Genomic DNA, 19471 nt, shown 5'->3' with positions numbered 1-19471 from the left:
CCGGTTCCCTTCCGAACCGTTATAAAATTCGGCCCGAGCATGCTTTCGCCACGTAGTTCCAATGTCGTTCTCCCTTGTTGCCTTGCTTGCCTGTCGTGCGTAATCAGCTTATTTAACCTCTTGTAGCGTGTTTTGCACTGCGTGTGCATCGTCAATAGAATGTGACCGAGAAGCGTGGAGTCATCATCAGCAGAAGTTGATGCTTTCAAACAAAAAAAGAGGGCGGACGTAATGTTCGGTAGTGGCGTATTACGCGAGAAGTACCGCGTCATTTTAGAGAAGTACGCGGCGATATATGAGCCGAGAGCGCCCCACTGCAGACACCCGAAGTGGAGAGTAAAACCGCTGGCTTGTCTTCAAGCTCAAAGTGGTATAGGCGACGTCTAAGAAAAAAAAAGCAAGAGCGACAAAAAAAAAAGACCCCCCAATCAAAATTCCTTGTATAGGCATTTAAATGGTGGGGACAGGGGGAGGAAGGGAGGAAGGAGGGAGCCAGCGACAAAAAAATCTGTTATGTGTCGCACGAAATAGCACTGATCTAACATTCTTTTTTTTTATTTCCTTCCATTGCCGGGAAACTAACAAGACAACGGATATTTTGTGCTTACACATCCGTCTCGTTGAACCGGACGGCTTCACCCTGAAACTTGATCACTGTGCCGACCACCAGTTTAGTTCCCGGAAACCAGAACGACGGTCCCTGCAGATAGTAAGGTGGGCGCCCCATAGATCTCAATACTCCTGCAATTTACTCTTTGGGAGCGGAGCACATGACTGAGAGTAAATTGTGGCATCGGCAGCATTCTATAAAAACGATGTCAGAAATGGTATCTGGGGTGCTTCTGAGTTACATGCATTCACAGAAGTGCGAGAAAGCGCACCGTAACGGAACTCCTGACTGGGAAATGAAATTGTGATGCGCATTCATCAACTTTGTTGTGGTTAAAACTCAGGCTCGCTAATCCGTATACATTGTCCCACTAACTGCCGCGAAGCTCGGCGAATGCCACGCCTTTTTCGCTCGATGAATGTGCCTAGGTTCTTCTAAAGACATCGCAAATGTAAGAATACTGATTAAAGAAATACAAACGCAGTATACTGGGAAGTATGCTGCTAGTGCAGGACCATGCAGCTAAAGCGTTGTTTTCTCTATACAGTATTCGGCCATTAGCAGATTACCTATCTAGCCGCCGAGTGAGGCTCGAAAACAAAGTGACCATGCATTCAGTTTCAGCGTAGCACATGCCGCTTTTACAGGTATGCCCCTAAGTCCAGATGACGTTGCGTTTATTTCCACGTATCACGCTTCGACGAAGCCTGTGTCTTCGACCTTGATCTCACGCTGTTTTTTCAAGTTTCAACTTTATTGCTTCATTCAATAGCGGTACATATATGCAGTAGAAGTTATACAGAAAGACGTCCCACAGTTAGAAACTGCCGTGGGGCCTCTTGTTCTTAGTTACATAATAATATATAAATAAAAAAGCGTCAATTGCGGTTATAAACAAAGAACGGTTTACACAAGTTCTAGAGTGTTAAAGTAATAAAACGTGTGGCAACACATCACAACATAAAAAAATGTGCATAATAAGCAACATAAAAATACTTCAAAGAAGAGATGCAGTTTACAAGGTATTAATATAAGCTCTCAGTGAACGTTGGTATGACGATAATGTAAGTGAGGATTTCACGTGAGCAGGTAAATTATTCCACATTTTCACACTAGCAAAAGCAACAGTTGGTTTGCCATAGTTGCTGCGTGATTTTGGAAGTAAAATGTTATTATATACAGATAACCTGGTAGTGTTAGGATTAGCAAGCCTATTCCTGCCAATGATATAATGTAATTGTGGGTTTTTAAGAAGGCGGTAAATAACGATGCTGTGGTTGTATCAGACAATTTTATTTATTGTGAGGATACTTAACTCAGTGAAGATGGGGGTAACATGAGCGTTATAAGGAGCTGAAGCGATGATACGGACAGCGTTATTTTGGATGTGCTATAAGGGAGCTATATGACAGCGATATGTAAGACCTCAAGGACTGATACAGTAATTTAAATGGCTATAAATAAAGGCATAATACAATGTCAGGAGAGTGTGCTTTTGAAAGTACTGTCTGGCCTTTAAAAGCACCCTGATACCATAGGCTGCTTTCTTTTTTATGAAGCTGACATACAAATTAAACTTTAGAAAGGAGTCTAACTGAATACCTAAAAATGAGCACTCATTAGATGGTAATATTGGCTGAGAAGTTACGTACAGTGGTAGAAGGTTAGGTCGAGGTTTATTGTGTGAACTAAAAACCATAAACTTTGTTTTCTGTGGGTTAATTAGCAATTTATTTTTTTTTGCACCAACTACTGATATTATTTAGTTCATCATTTAAACGCTCACTTAGCGTAAAGATGTCGTTATGAGAGGCGTAAACAGTGGTGTCGTCCGCGTACAAAAGACATTCTGTAGAAGTTAGGCAGTTTGGGAAATCATTAATGAAGATTAGAAATAAGAGGGGACCGAGCATGGACCCCTGTGGAACGCCAGTGTTAATTATTTTTGTGTCAGACAGCACTCCTGAAATGCAGACCTGTTGCTGTCTGTCGTGTAAATAGCTTCGCAGTAGCTCTAAAGATGGACCTGTTATGCCATATGCGCTGAATTTAGTAAAGAGAATGTTGTGATTAAGGGAATCGAATGCTTTCGAGTAATCGATAAATACAGATCCTACGAATCTGCCCCTATCAATTTCCGCTTTGATCTTGTCAATGAGTGTGATTAAAGCTAGATTAGTAGAATATCCAGCACGAAAACCAAACTGTCTTGTGGTTAATAGTTGGAACTTGTCCAAGTAGTTAGATAGGCGCTGTGCTATTAGTTTTTGTATTGCTTTACTGAAACACGGCAAGATGGATATAGGCCTGTAGTTTGCAAGTAAGGTGACGTCTCCTTTTTTGTGCACTGGAATTATTTTTGATCTTTTCAAGTCACTAGGAAAAACGGCAGTTTTTTGACTAAATTGACAACGTGACTGGAAGCTTCACATATGCTGTCAACAATTTCTTTGATATGATACGAGCATATGGAATCAAAACCAGGACTGCAATTTTTAAGATTCATAATTGTTGCGGGAGCTTCACTGGGTGTAGTAGGGAAGGGATAAAATGATTGTTGTGACAAGCGCGACATGTGAGTGTCATTACCGCCACGGATATCAGGCACAGTAGCAAAAAAGTTGCTGAATGCGCATGCAATATCTTCAGGGTTTGTAAGCGTGCAGTCTTTTTCATGAATTGTCGTTATTCTATTCCTAGTAGAATTCTCATTCAGAAACGCATTAAGTATCTGCCGTTACTTCCGGGAATCGTTCCCGGTTTGATTTATTACATTTTCATAGTAAGTTTTCTTCGCTTGTTTAAGTAGATATGTTAGTAAGGTGCAAAACTTCTTGTACTCAAGCTTGAGAGATTGTTTAAAAGGTCTATTTTTGCATTTACGATACAGATTTTTTTTTCTTGCGCATGCTCTTCAAATATCCTGGTGTAAGCCAAGGGTTTGAAGGGGAGGCAAAATGTTTACGGCACTTAACTATTGTTGTTGCTGAGGCTATACAAGCTTTAATCATTCCAGATAACGCATTGTAAGAGGATTCAGCGTTGTTTAATGACATTACGCGCGACTTTTTCAGCGCGCTCATCTAAAGCAAAAGTGCGTCCTGCTTCCCGTTTCTTTTTTTTTCTGTGTTTGACTTAATGTACTTGAACAGTACGTGTGTTGCTCAGAACAGCGGCAGAGGAGGAGAAAAAGAAAGGCAAGAAGGCAGGGATGCCAACAAGAGAAGCGTCTGGTTGGCTGCACTACGCTGTAGGAAGGAAAAATGGGAATATCTAGCTTTTACGGCGTGCCCCAATACGTTCGTACACATGCTTAATGTTATTTCTCCTTTTCCTAAAAAAAATTTTGCCGTGCCTACATTTATTTGTGATTTCTTGCGTTCCATAAAACAGACAAACTAGCAGAAATTGCAACTGTACGCACAAGCAGCGATACTGTTCTACGCGGATTCGCCGTGAGATACACGTACGATGAACTTGTTTCGCGTCGGACAAGCGTGCTGTGAGCGGCCATGACGACGAGGACATACGCTATATTCCAAGCGATAGCCCAAACACGCGGATCGCAAACATGGTAGGAAACGAGAGCTCAACGTCGTTAAGGCCGTTGCTAAATTGTTTCGATAATCGCCTAGCTAAAGGCAGAGGATATCCTGGAGAACAACTTACAAAGGACTACTACAGTGCGATGAAACGCCATAGGTACTGATCGTGCAAAATAGAGTTCAAATATGTTGATTTAGAGAATCACGAAGTTCACTGTGCGACAACACATGAAGAATTTGTAGCAGTTCACGTAGTGTGTAGCTTAGTGTTGGTACATTTATCACGAATATAAACGCGACGGACCTCCTCTGCAACAACAACAACAAAACAATAAGAAAGAAAGAAAAGAAACTGATGTTAGAGAGCGCAACTCAGTGAGTCTCTACGAGCAGCACTACCTACCACATAAATTTACATGGATCCTATAATGTATTCGACGTGCCCTGACACGTTCTTGCACATTCCTGCACTTTCTTTAGCACGCCCACGTCGTTTCCCATTTTTATACATCTCGCGAAACAAAAATGTATAAATATTCTCACCAATCCCTTTGTAGGAAAGAATTTCTTGATTTCGTCGGTGTAGTGTAGTGACCATAAAACGTGCTTTGCAATAGTGAATTTCACGTTCCACTTCTTTCCTGCAGTGGCAAGTGACGAGAAAGAAACGTTAATAGCTGTTAAATGTCATGGTACCTGCGAGCTCAACGCCGGCCTAGGCACTTTCAATAATGCAAACTTACTTTGTCACTGATGTAAGGAAGCGAAATATCTAAGTTGCCACTGAAAGTGCATTTAACTTATACAGTGCTGAGCCACATGAAAGCAGCACTATCTTTGGCCAAGGGTATTTTCATTGAAATTGAAAAAAAAGAACATAAACGGTTCGCGTGTAGGTTCTTGAAGTCGAGAATTGCTTATAAACTACCAGGAGAGGAGCTGTGAAGGCGCTGATATAATCATTGCTTGAATATCTAAAGAAATGTCGCAGTTTCGCCCGAAAGGCGAAGCACCAATTGCGATAGAAAATTAGTAGATTGCATTACGAAGTAAGAACTGTAGTTTTAGGGGCCGTATAAACTTGTAAACATTCGCTTACTAACTAAATTAACAATGATAGAACGCGTAAGTGCGACTGAACGACGTAGAAAAAAAGAGACACACAGAGACAGCGCTGCCTCTGTGTGTATGTTTCTTTCTTCGTTCTCGTTCAGTCGCTCTTACACATTCTATCATGGATTCAACCAACTAGCTTGCCTACGTGTTTCAACTAAATTAACAAGCACGGTGTCACACGCGCACAGGTAATCATGAACACATTTCGCTCGATTAGCACGGAAACTCGTTGTAGACATACTGGAGTGAGGAATCGCGGAAGCAGCTGCGAGCGATTTTACCTTGGTGGATCTCTCGCTTCAATGCGAACGAAACGTCGGAATCACAGCGCATACGAAGCTACCGGCACTACGCGCACACGGCAAACATCGCAGATCGCTTTGAAGATGAGGCCCGCGCGGGCGCGCATTTTGGCCACGTCGCACATCGCTTTCAAGTTACGGCGCCTGCACGGCCGCGCCGTAAGCAGCAGCCGCTGGAGAAGAGCGCCCCCCTCCCTCGCCTCACACCCGTGCCTCACGCGCGACAGGAGAGGGCGCGCTTCTGGACTGCCTTCCTCTCTTGGACGCGAGATTGAGCCGCGCTGGCCTGCTCACCCTCTCAAGCTTTCACTCGCAAATACAGCGTACGGCGTGCGGCGACGATTTTCTCGGCCTTGAACTTTATACGGAACCTCACGGCCACGGCGACGAGAGAAATGCGCCTGGAGTGTCCATATAATTGCTATCCCAATAATTGTATATTCCCTTTTACAGGGTACCACCCTGTGTATTATAGGCTGACTAGTATACATAATGGGGAGGAGAGGATGAAATAGGCGGTAGTGACATGAAGAGGAGTGGTAGAATAGATAGAATGAAAAAAGATAGCATCGTTCATACCTGAAATTGTGTCCATGTTGGCAGTATACTTGACCTGGTCATTAAAGTAAAGCTGGAAAGGAAGACAACGTGACGCACAAGGTCCGTTTCATTTTTGTAGCTGTAATCAACGTCTTGTAAAACTAACATTCAATCACTCCCTATCTCACGATGAATGTTGCCGTTAATGCAATTAGCATTAAATAAATGGAGCTGTACACCATATTGCCACTGCGGATGAACGAAATGGCAATCTCTATGCCAACCTCAATGTACAATGACACCACGACGCAGTATATCTTGTTGTAATTAACCACAGCACCCCCGTTGAAACTCCATAGTATTCCTAGTATCCTGGCTGAAACTTCGTCGCGATGGCTCTCCATCAAGCGGCCGCGCTCGACGCATAGTTGTCTGTTGTGGATGTAGCGCTATCGCTTTTATACATTTAAGGCTACATACGCCTTGTGTCACCGTAGCACATACATTCTAAAGGTTTGGCGAAGCAAGAATGCGCACACATACCAATATCACATATCCAGTGGCCGAAGTTGTCTGTTAGGCCAGACGGCAGCCAACAAGTTTTCTATTCAGGTGTATACCCAGGGACCCATGCTGTCTGCTCGGCAAGACTGCAGCCAGCAAATATCTAGCGTCTCAATCTTGTTACAACTTGGGTGATTGAGTGAAAGAGGTACGATAGATAACGCAAAGTGGGTAACGTTACCGAAGAAGGAATTTTCTGGGAGTCTACGCTATAAGAGTTGTACCCGGCGCAAAGCACCCTGCACTCCCTTTCCAAGTTTTAGGCTGTGCGACCAGACCGTGCAAGCCATCCCACTGCGACATGGCAGGAAAACTTGCTTAGTCCGTATACTGCAACCAGCATTTAACTGCCTATTTGGATTCATTTGATTTGATTGCTGCACAAGAAAAGGCAAGACAGCGCACAAAAGGTAAAAAAAAAAGGATACCAGAAAAATTAAACGAGCAGAATTGTGAACGCTGCAGGATAGGTGAGGTTGCATAATTGTTGTTTCTAAACCCCCACAGAGGCCGTAATGGTCAACTCGCGTCCTTTGGCATTGCACCCTTTTGAGCACGAACACTGCGCGCTATCGCAATGACACTTATGGCATACATTGCACCATACTATTCGCCGAGAAAATTGTAGGTATTTTTTCTGTATATAAGTGAAAATGACCTGCTCAGTTTCCTGTCGGTAAAGAGCGCTACAGATCACGCCGTGCCTTCCCTGATAGTGTTTGCTTTCGGTGCCGTAGCAAAAAAGAAACTCTAAAAAGTATGTCAAATCGGGTTTAGTTAATGTTCGTTATGGATAACAGTGGGAGATCCTGCTGTTCTCCATAATTAAGCTGCTGTAAGTAAGGTGCCAAAAGTAGGGCGCGTGACCGTACCTTGAATGACTTGTCTTCATGCATCTGAACGGCGACGCTGTAATAGCTCGCTACGGCTGCGGTGGCCAAGGCGTAGAAGCGCGCCTTGCCGCGCGGGCCTTCCGACGCCTTGTAGTACACAAAACCGCCGGTTACATCGAAGCCTGCGTACCATTCGTCCTCGTGACCGTCTTCGTATATCAGGAGCTCAATCTGCTGCCTGCACATTAACAGTTAAATTAAAAAAGTTTTGCCATCTTCGATTGGTGATTTCGGAGCGACCCGGTGGCGCTGCAAAGTCGTGCCTAACAGCGTTTCAGCTCGTTTGCGAGTTTAACTGAGCCATAACAGAGATAATCAGGATTCAATATCCAAGCTGGAGCCGGCTTAAATTTAGAAATAAAGGGAATCGTTGTTTCTCAGGAGATTTCTAGCGCTTCAGGTTTTCTAGATTTATTTTATCCGACATTTCACTATATGTACGAATTTATGTGCCTACGCTCAGTCGCTTTTTCGTTGCCCCCTCAAGAATTCGACTGTGTAGACACGTCGATCGTTAAATTAGTTTTTCTCTTGGGATCCATTGTATCACAAGCTGCGCGCAAGAGACTGAACGAAAAGAATGGCACAGGCAACCGCATGCTTTACACGTTCTCAGCTAGGCGGTGTTTAGCATTCACCGTTTCATAATGTGAGATTGTGCCATACCATTACTCCATTTTCTTTTAGCGTCACTTTTAGACTGTTCCTTACATTCTGTCATTGGTTAGGGGCTCCGAATTTTGTTTTTAAATTGTCAGTGCGCAATAAGCACTTTTTATGGTAATGTACGGTGTCTTGGATTGTAGGTGGACACCTGCCGTGATGTTTAGTGGAAAGACGAAGAGCTGTGGAAACATATGAAAACGGTCCACTGAACCGCTGGTCCAAGTGTACATGGCTGCATTCAACATGACAAGCAATAATATGACTGCCTATACATCAAACAGAGCAGTTGAAGCTCAACAGGCATGAATATTGAAAGAAATCCCGCGAAATACGAAGAAGTGCAGCGAAACTAGTAGTTCCTTAACTTAAGAGCACGTCATACAAAGTGCAAATTCTCGGAGAAATTTGCCTCAGTACCTCACCAAAAAAATTGAGAAATAAACATATCCTATAGCCTTTGTCCTCCTTCTTGTATGCTGGCATTGGCCAAACTGAGGTGTTCGTCGGAGCGAAGAGAAACTGTGAGGCTAAAATTCAATCGCGCTTTACATTTCCAAAAACCGACATTCGTCCAGACGACTTTATGGTGGCAAACACAGCTAGGGCATCTCGTGATAGTTTGAGCGTTAAGCCTGTACTCGGGCGCACAAACGTGTGCAAACTCTGTTTTTCTCAGAACAACAACTGATTCGACTTCCTTGCCACAAATTCTTCCATGATCAATTAGGCAAGTGAGGAAGTAAGCTTTGTTATAGCTTTTAAACGGAAGTTAGTAAGAGTCCTACAAAAAGCAGTAACGTACACTTGTCCTACATGGCCTGGAGTCCCGCCAGGGTCGGTCAACGGTATCGGGAAGCTGTCGCTGAGCATGAAGTCGCCGGTACAATTCCTGATTGTGCCGGATATGTTCTAATGCAGGTCGATCAAAAAGGCTCTCGTGTGGTGATATTTCGGAAAGTGGTAAAACAAAATTACACAGAAAAAGACAATCAGGAGCCACCAACTGCGCTATGGCGTTCCTCGTAGCCAAACCGTGGTACTTGAATTAGTATGTAGGAATTCGAGACGCCTCATTCAGATTGCTTGTTGTGCCATGACGTGACGCACCGACGTGGCGACAATTACTGCATGATGCAAAAAATAATGTACATTACTGTGCGTGGTGACTGGGCCGAGCAAAGCAACAACGAGGCGATGAAAGCAAGCCACCGAACCTTACCGCATAGTCAAATCTCGTGTCGAAAGCTGACGGCCAATACTTCCATGAGCCATTGTGTCCCGAAGTAGCTTACACATGTACTTCCGAGCAACATTTTGAGACAGTGGTTGAAAGCTGCGTTTTTCGACATATTAATGGATAGATTAGGAGCACAGATTGGTGAGTAGCTAAGCGCCAACTTTCCGACACATGTGCTTATTTATATTGATTTTTTCTTGACAACCCGGTACTCTAAATCAAAGCGAAATGCCAACTCAGTGCTCAATACTCGAACCAAACCCTACCATGCACAAGGCTTCGCTGTGATCCTCCTCCCTCACCATTTATAACTTACCAACGATGTACCTAGCAATTAAGCTTGATTGAACACGAAATCTGCACTTTGCGATCTGTGCAGATAATGTTAAGCTATGAGCAGGATCGGGCTATTGCAAGAGCTTTAGTCCAATGTTGAACTAGGTTTGGACGGTACAAGTTTGCTCTGTAGTGTGCGAACTATCAACGGAAAAGTTCCTGTAAATGACTATCGCCAACAAGAAGTAGAGTTGTACGAGTCTAACAGGTCTGGAGAACAATGCTTGAGCCACGCCACCGACCTAAGAATAATGTGCATTGTTCCGGCACCTGACTTGAGAGCCTACAGATGACTTCGTGGGGCCCTTTCATATGCCAGCAAAACGTCGAGACGCACGAGCAGAATGCACGAGCGATTTGGATGAAATGGAGAATAATAGCTCGGGGCTTTTGTGCGGAGCTCTACGCTGCGCCGATGAGAACACTTAAATGCTGAGAACCGTCACTGAGAGTTCTGAAAATGAGAGTAGTTACTACCCTCCCGGCAGTCACACCGTTTAAATAACTACAGGAACAAGCTCAGATTGGTACAATAAAGGAAATCTCATGCAATATACGAAGGAGTCCGCTGAAATATGACTGCGTTATCAGTATGGAGGCTGGCAGGAAGCACTAAAGGACATACAGCGCCTACTTTTAAAGGCAGGCCTGCAATAACACCTGTATGGTGGTGCGACCTACTCGCAGCGGTAAATATACTGCAAAGAGAGGGAGAGAGAGAAGAACGGGAGAAGGCAGGAATGGCAACCATAAAAGTGTCTGGTTCGCCACCCTACGTTTAGGGAAGGGAGAAGGGGAGTTGAAATGAGGGAGAGAGACAGAGGCTCTGAACGTGTGCACATGTGTGGGTAGCACCAGGCAATCAGAGGCAGTTGCACACATCAGTCGTTTTAGCCCAAAAGTGCCTTCTTTGTCTTCTGTGCCGATGATAGGTGGGGACGGTGTCCCAGTAGTGTCGGTGCGCTCAGTGGACGATCTAGTTGCGTCAATGCATTGGACATTCATTGTCTTTGTATGCCATAATGAGGACCGTGACAGAATAAGTTGTCTATGATCTCCTCGCAGCCGCAGAAATTCCATTGTAAGATTATGAGCCATTCCGATTAGTGCTGAAGCATACTGCCAAAAGGTCAAATAAGCGATGGAAAAAATTGTTAGGTACCTCAATGTGCTACGTTGAGTTACAAAATTACTCGCGTCAAACGAGACTACTTAAATGGATGCATAGATGATCGGATACATCGATGAGACATTTTGAAGAGGTTGCGGTTCAGAGTGACCTGCCTTTTCATCTTTATAACTTCAAAAATCATATTTTGGAGGTTACTGTAGCATTTATCTCTCTCTTGAGAGAGAGGCGAAAATGGCTAAATATGGTGTACCAAGTGTACGAATTTCACGCGTATATACTGAGATTACCTCCGTTTTATCAAATGCGCTAGGAAATGCGCACAGGCGTACTTTTCAAATCAATTAATGGCGGCTACAAGGTATTGATTTCTCTTTCATTCAGGTTGAAAACATGTCAGCAAGACCAACTGAACTAACTGGAACAAGCAAGTCACCAGCGGGAAATTCCCATTTATGAAGAAGTTTTTCGGAAAAATGTGTTCTAATGCTTAATTGACCCAAAATTCTGATTTCCCTGGACTTTTCCAGGACAACTTCGAACATCGTGGTATGTGTGGAACGAAATATTGGACCGTTAAGAACAGTTCCGCTGCACGTGCAGTGTACGGCGAAAAGTGTAGACGTTACTTCCAATACCTGTTTTACCAGCCGTGCAAGCACCTCACAAGCATGAAGTGTATCTGCACCCCATCGTATGAAGAAGTTTTTCGGAAAAATGTGTTCTAATGCTTAATTGACCCAAAATTCTGATTTCCATGGACTTTTCCAGGACAACTTCGAACATCGTGGTATGTGTGGAACGAAATATTGGACCGTTAAGAACAGTTCCGCTGCACTTGCAGTGTACGGCGAAAAGTGTAGACGTTACTTCCAATACCTGTTTTACCAGCCGTGCAAGCACCTCACAAGCATGAAGTGTTTCTGCACCCCATCGTATGAAGTTTGAAAAGCCGAACGCCATTGTTTTGTGTTCTACCATGGGGAATAATAGTAAGCACCGAAATCGAACGTGTATGCATAAGCGACCATCGCAAAGAAAGTGAATGGCATCCGACGTAAGTCATGCGCTATATATATGTTGCAGAATATATTACTCACAAGCGCCCCCGGGAATCAAAAATGGGCCCCTTGCGATGCCTAGGGGGTGGGAGCTAGTGAAGGTATTGGAGAATGCGCAACAAAGACTCGGAGAGTGGCATTGTGCTCAGAACAAACCTCGGAGACAAGAACAAACAGAAGATGCTGACGCAGGCGTAGCTGGCCCTGTCCTAAACAGGTGAAGTCGGCGAGAACCGTGCGCACGCTGTCTTCCACGTATAAAACAAAATTCATCGTAAATAATTATAGCAGCCAGACTCAAAGAAGTCTAAGGTATCGCGAACAGAATAAACGCCTCGATACATCCGTAATCTCTCCCTCGCCGGGTGGCTACCTGTGGTCGTCTAAGTCGCTTATAGTTCGCGCCGTCTCATGCGATGCAGAACGCTCAGGAGAAAGCATTTTGATTTGAAACAGCTCACATAAAAACCTGGATGGGCGCATGTAGAACGACGCACATATCGGAGCATGGTTTAGCTTGGGGGCGCCAACTCAAATTTCCTAATCAAAATACATGTAAAACGCAGAAATACTATCATTGGACAATCGGTGGACCGATCTGAGTGAACATTGCTGCTTTCGAGAAAGAAACGTAAATTGTAAAAAACGTGAGAAACAAAAGTTGCCAAGAATTGCAAGGTTACACAAAAAAAAAGAAGCAATAAAACTGAAGCATGAAGTTTACAAATCCACAACTCTGCATAAAAAAAAAGCGACATTGCGGTTCTCTTAACTGCATCTGTTAGAACATCTAAGTGCCCAAATTTGACGTATGCGTTACAACTTCAGTGAAATTTTGATAAAGCTTACGAAAGTATTGCAAAAGCCCTACTCAGGAATTGTTAGCATATCTTACATTGGAGAATAATACATCAGGTTTGTAGCTTTAAATATTTTAATAGTTGCAATTCACTAAATTGTGATAATATACATATTACTTAGTTATAGAGTTCAAAATTGGTAATTGAGTATTCTTTTTCTATTATGCAGTATTTAACAACTTCTGAAATGTTTGCTACCTGAATAAGTCACTAGATTTCAGCTTTTCCATTTAAATGTGATAAAGCTAACACAATTCTGTGCACTGGATGCCGAGCAAAGGGATTTCTCTTTCCCAAGCAATTTGTGTCTCCGCTGCTGAACCTTTCTCTTAAAGGCTCTACAGCTGTTTCCGGCAGAGCCACAACGTAGAGAGACATCATGAGGGGCTAATGAACAATGTGGGAGCAATTTATGCAGCAGATGAATGCAGAACGGTCGAAACATACGTAATATCAGGGACAAAGCAAAATATTCTTGCTGTCATGCCGTGAAAATATGGTGTTGGAAGAGTTGTCCTGATGTCCTTCATCCAGCCAAACTAATGAGCATGGAAAGAAGAAAAAAAAAATAATACGAGCTGATCAATATTTCTAACATTGTTTCCGTGAGCGATTATGTTACAATCGCACTGGATTTCGCAAATACTGACATTGTCATGAGGCAGAAGGATCAGCGTACCCGTGAAATGAGTGAAGCGCATCATATTCACAAGCATGCACGCAATGCAGACATGTGAAGTCAGCGCCCATTTGTAGAACAAAGTATGAATGCGTGTATCTGATTCATATGTAACCACATGTTTTTGGTCTGTAGGTGCTGTTATAGGCAGGGCTTTGTTTTCGGTCCGTTTTTGTTTCGGCACGAATTTCGCTTTGCACATAGTGATCACGTGTCTACAATAAACCTTCAGCTGAAGAACAGCGCTTGTGTCGTCTCTTCTTGGCCGTACCTGCGGCGCTGTTTCATGGCCTGTATTGTTTCGCTGCTTTGCATGAGATCACGTGTCCGGTGTACGAAGTTACGGGCTTGATTCCCGGCCGCGTGGCCACTTTTTGGCGGCGGCCAATTTTAATAACACTCGTGCGCATAGACATTGGTGCTTGGTAAAGGACTTGAGGTGGTCGGAATTTATCCGGAGTCCTCCAAGCCCCAGTGTCACTCTGGGTTGTTTACCCCACGGATCAATCTTCCTGTCCGTGTCGGTTCTCTGCACTGCTAGACGATGACAGTTTTGCAAAACTCTGCTGCGATGTCAAGAATTTCACAGACTCGCCGTTAGAGGGTCTCTCCCCACTCGCCTGAACAACGTTTTGGTAGGGCCAATTTGAATAACACTCGTGCGCATAAACATTGTTGGAAGATTGGTGGAAAAAATGTGGGGAAACGACAAACAACAGAGGCGTACAAAAACAAAGTTCACAATAGGGGTTCCGAAACTTTGGCTATGGGAATTCATCGCGAGTATTTTTTCCTTTTCTTTTTTAACAGGGGTAGGACATTAGGCAATATAATAGAAAGAGCTTGGTGGCGCAACCCACCGCCCCGTTCCAAAGGGGACACTAATAACATACATACATACATACATACATACATACATACATACATACATACATACATACATACATACATACATACATACATACATACATACATACATACATACATACATACATACATACATACATACATACATACATACATACATACATACATACATCCATCCATCCATCCATCCATCCATCCATCCATCCATCCATCCATCCATCCATCCATCCATCCATCCATCCATCCATCCATCCATCCATCCATCCATCCATCCATCCATCCATCCATCCATCCATCCATCCATCCATCCATCCATCCATCCATCCATCCATCCATCCATCCATCCATCCATCCATCCATCCATCCATCCATCCATCCATCCATCCATCCATCCATCCATCCATCCATCCATCCATCCATCCATCCATCCATCCATCCATCCATCCATCCATCCATCCATCCATCCATCCATCCATCCATCCATCCATCCATCCATCCATCCATCCATCCATCCATCCATCCATCCATCCATCCATCCATCCATCCATCCATCCATCCATCCATCCATCCATCCATCCATCCATCCATCCATCCATCCATCCATCCATCCATCCATCCATCCATCCATCCATCCATCCATCCATCCATCCATCCATCCATCCATCCATCCATCCATCCATCCATCCATCCATCCATCCATCCATCCATCCATCCATCCATCCATCCATCCATCCATCCATCCATCCATCCATCCATCCATCCATCCATCCATCCATCCATCCATCCATCCATCCATCCATCCATCCATCCATCCATCCATCCATCCATCCATCCATCCATCCATCCATCCATCCATCCATCCATCCATCCATCCATCCATCCATCCATCCATCCATCCATCCATCCATCCATCCATCCATCCATCCATCCATCCATCCATCCATCCATCCATCCATCCATCCATCCATCCATCCATCCATCCATCCATCCATCCATCCATCCATCCATCCATCCATCCATCCATCCATCCATCCATCCATCCATCCATCCATCCATCCATCCATCCATCCATCCATCCATCCATCCATCCATCCATCCATCCATCCATCCATCCATCCATCCATCCATCCATCCATCCATCCATCCATCCATCCATCCATCCATCCATCCATCCATCCATCCATCCATCCATCCATCCATCCATCCATCCATCCATCCATCCATCCATCCATCCATCCATCCATCCATCCATCCATCCATCCATCCATCCATCCATCCATCCATCCATCCATCCATCCATCCATCCATCCATCCATCCATCCATCCATCCATCCATCCATCCATCCATCCATCCATCCATCCATCCATCCATCCATCCATCCATCCATCCATCCATCCATCCATCCATCCATCCATCCATCCATCCATCCATCCATCCATCCATCCATCCATCCATCCATCCATCCATCCATCCATCCATCCATCCATCCATCCATCCATCCATCCATCCATCCATCCATCCATCCATCCATCCATCCATCCATCCATCCATCCATCCATCCATCCATCCATCCATCCATCCATCCATCCATCCATCCATCCATCCATCCATCCATCCATCCATCCATCCATCCATCCATCCATCCATCCATCCATCCATCCATCCATCCATCCATCCATCCATCCATCCATCCATCCATCCATCCATCCATCCATCCATCCATCCATCCATCCATCCATCCATCCATCCATCCATCCATCCATCCATCCATCCATCCATCCATCCATCCATCCATCCATCCATCCATCCATCCATCCATCCATCCATCCATCCATCCATCCATCCATCCATCCATCCATCCATCCATCCATCCATCCATCCATCCATCCATCCATCCATCCATCCATCCATCCATCCATCCATCCATCCATCCATCCATCCATCCATCCATCCATCCATCCATCCATCCATCCATCCATCCATCCATCCATCCATCCATCCATCCATCCATCCATCCATCCATCCATCCATCCATCCATCCATCCATCCATCCATCCATCCATCCATCCATCCATCCATCCATCCATCCATCCATCCATCCATCCATCCATCCATCCATCCATCCATCCATCCATCCATCCATCCATCCATCCATCCATCCATCCATCCATCCATCCATCCATCCATCCATCCATCCATCCATCCATCCATCCATCCATCCATCCATCCATCCATCCATCCATCCATCCATCCATCCATCCATCCATCCATCCATCCATCCATCCATCCATCCATCCATCCATCCATCCATCCATCCATCCATCCATCCATCCATCCATCCATCCATCCATCCATCCATCCATCCATCCATCCATCCATCCATCCATCCATCCATCCATCCATCCATCCATCCATCCATCCATCCATCCATCCATCCATCCATCCATCCATCCATCCATCCATCCATCCATCCATCCATCCATCCATCCATCCATCCATCCATCCATCCATCCATCCATCCATCCATCCATCCATCCATCCATCCATCCATCCATCCATCCATCCATCCATCCATCCATCCATCCATCCATCCATCCATCCATCCATCCATCCATCCATCCATCCATCCATCCATCCATCCATCCATCCATCCATCCATCCATCCATCCATCCATCCATCCATCCATCCATCCATCCATCCATCCATCCATCCATCCATCCATCCATCCATCCATCCATCCATCCATCCATCCATCCATCCATCCATCCATCCATCCGATCAAGAATGTGCACTAGAATTTGTAAAGGACAGTCGAAAATAATTTTTGGAAGAGGTTTAGTAGCAGTAGAGAACGAAGCAAATATAGGAGAAAGGAAACGTTAGCACTAGCTTCTGCAGCGCTTGAGTGAGCACGGCTCAGCGCCACATATATAGAATGCTCGCTTAGAACCACGCGGCCCCCCTTCCGTCTCAGAAGGGGCTCTTTTTCGCCGCCTCGATCAGCACACGAACGTGACATACCTACCCTTTGCTCAAGTAATATTGCGCAACAAAAAACGACACGGACGTAAGAGGAGAAGACACACCAAGCGCAACCAACTTGCCCGGAATGCAGCTCTCATACCTATCCTGCCTTGTCACATATATCAGACCATATATCTCAGTCTCTTTTCACACGACTACGCACCCGCATCTTCATTCGTTTTTATTTTTTATTATTTTTTTGACACCGTTCTTTTCTTGTTGTTTAGCGCATTTCGGATACGCACAAGTCGGCCCATCTCTACAACCGAAACACTGAGCCGTTTCGTCGAAGCTTTTCCACTCACGCACATCACGTCGCCGTAAGAGCACTGCGGGACACGCAGAGACATACCACTGCAATTTTCGTGCTCACAAATCACAACACGTCAGCATAATTGCCACGTAGCGAGGTTGGAACCGCACACACAGACGCCGCATCATGCCCGCATCCGCTACTAACATTATGCGACCGAACGACTGTTGCATGAAAAAAGCTCCTTGGTTCCTCATGACCTCTTGTGGGATCCCAGCGTCTTTGGCCACCGAAAGAAGACCTTCCAGTTGGGTTGAGTGCGGCGAACCGACGCCGAGGCGAAGAGCAGCTTGCATCGATTTCACGACCATCTTAACAGGGATGTTCGAGCTGTTTCCCAGCAGTCCTAGCCTCGGCAAGAGCCCTATAGTACTTGACTAGTTGAAAAATGTCGCACTAGCGCATCACGCAAAAAGAACTCACCAGGTGTCTCGACCTCTGTTTGTAAAAATCAAACCATTTATTTACAGACATCCGCTGTTTTTTTTTATAGTTAAGCCTTCTTGTTTTATAATTTCCAGACACTGAAACTGATGGTCCCTTCTGAGAAGTTTGTGGCACAAGTTCCACAATAGTAGTATAAAAGGCGGCCTTTACACGTGAAATTGACCCTCTAGTTTGTTCAATAAACTGTTGGCTGGACGCAAAGTTGCAGTAATCTGGGGAGCATTTGACAACGCGCTACTAAAACTGTGGTTATTTTTGTTAATCAATCTTCCTGCAAGGCACCCAGCAATAGCGATAGGTTCAGATCTGGGACGAATGTGGCGGGGGAGGAGGGAGGGGGGGAGGAGGGGGTGTAGTGACTGGTGGGCGCTGCGAGTCTCAGCGTTATTTAATATTGAACGAGAATTGAGCATGTTCTTCTATATCACGCGGTTGCGGGTCAATCACCGAGTCTTAAAGACATTCTTTGGTCGCGACATCAAACATAAGGTCTATTTAGGCCTTTTTCGCTTAGTAATTCCATAGATAATATAGCCGTCAGGCTCGGCACGTGTAAGAGCAGTAAATATGGTAGTGCTTGGGCGTGTCTTGTGGTCTAACCCAGCCCGCCACTACGGGCGACGGTATTCTCGGCGCATTTCTGGCGCATTTTGGAAGGGAACTCCCCCCCCCCCCCCCCTACCGTCATGGCTCGGCAGCTCCGGATGCGGCTTTCGCCGTTTTCGCGCGCCAGCTCCCAATTGAACACGTGTGCTGACGCGCGATGGCGCGTGAGCTCTAACAACGCAGTTTCCTCACATAAGCAGTCGCAGTTGCTTCGGATGTACCTATGACGACTGGTAGACATTGGGCTCCTGTTTACGCTGCAGCGCAGGCCTCACGTCCTAGCTTATTGCTGTCATTGCTTCGTTCCAGCGAAACTGTAATTAATAAAATTCTGTGCACATTTATGTACTTGCATTTGTGAATGTATAAGGAAGTTACCACTGTCCCTAAGTATACGCGTTTCACATTCGTGTCATTTACAATACCTTTGAAAGAGGGATCGGCAATTTTTTTTGACAAGCGTCTCTGCTAGACACACCCGGCTTTAGAGATGCCGCAACCAAGTTGTCGCTCGTTTACTTCCTCGCCCCATTTCCTGTGTGCAGAGTATATAGCCTTTCTGTGACTAAGTTGCCCCCTCCGCCCGCTCTTTTTCTCCCTGCCTCCTGAACTCTACCCATCGGTTGGCCCACTGCGCTACTCGGTTGGCGCTGCACAAGTAAGCATCGTATGTT

At 45.0% G+C, this 19471-nt stretch overlaps 1 protein-coding gene across 1 annotated transcript in view; it reads right to left on the bottom strand.

Moving 5' to 3' along the window:
• The window catches only part of LOC129380997 (uncharacterized), a 56660-nt gene that overhangs the window by 13282 nt on the left and 23907 nt on the right, over window positions 1–19471 (bottom strand). Inside the window, exons 2-6 of the mRNA XM_055063396.2 lie at window positions 13307–13398; window positions 7550–7748; window positions 6153–6204; window positions 4699–4796; window positions 609–700 (exon numbers count right to left, since the gene is read on the bottom strand). Of these exons, the coding sequence (XP_054919371.1) occupies window positions 609–700; window positions 4699–4796; window positions 6153–6204; window positions 7550–7748; window positions 13307–13398 (533 nt within the window). The remainder of the gene's footprint in view (window positions 1–608; window positions 701–4698; window positions 4797–6152; window positions 6205–7549; window positions 7749–13306; window positions 13399–19471) is intronic.

The sequence above is a fragment of the Dermacentor andersoni genome, chromosome 1 (genome assembly GCF_023375885.2).
Source record: "Dermacentor andersoni chromosome 1, qqDerAnde1_hic_scaffold, whole genome shotgun sequence".
NCBI classification, from domain to species: domain Eukaryota; kingdom Metazoa; phylum Arthropoda; class Arachnida; order Ixodida; family Ixodidae; genus Dermacentor; species Dermacentor andersoni.
The sequence above is the reverse complement of the archived record's forward strand: the minus strand, read 5'-3'. Positions and strand labels throughout refer to the sequence as shown.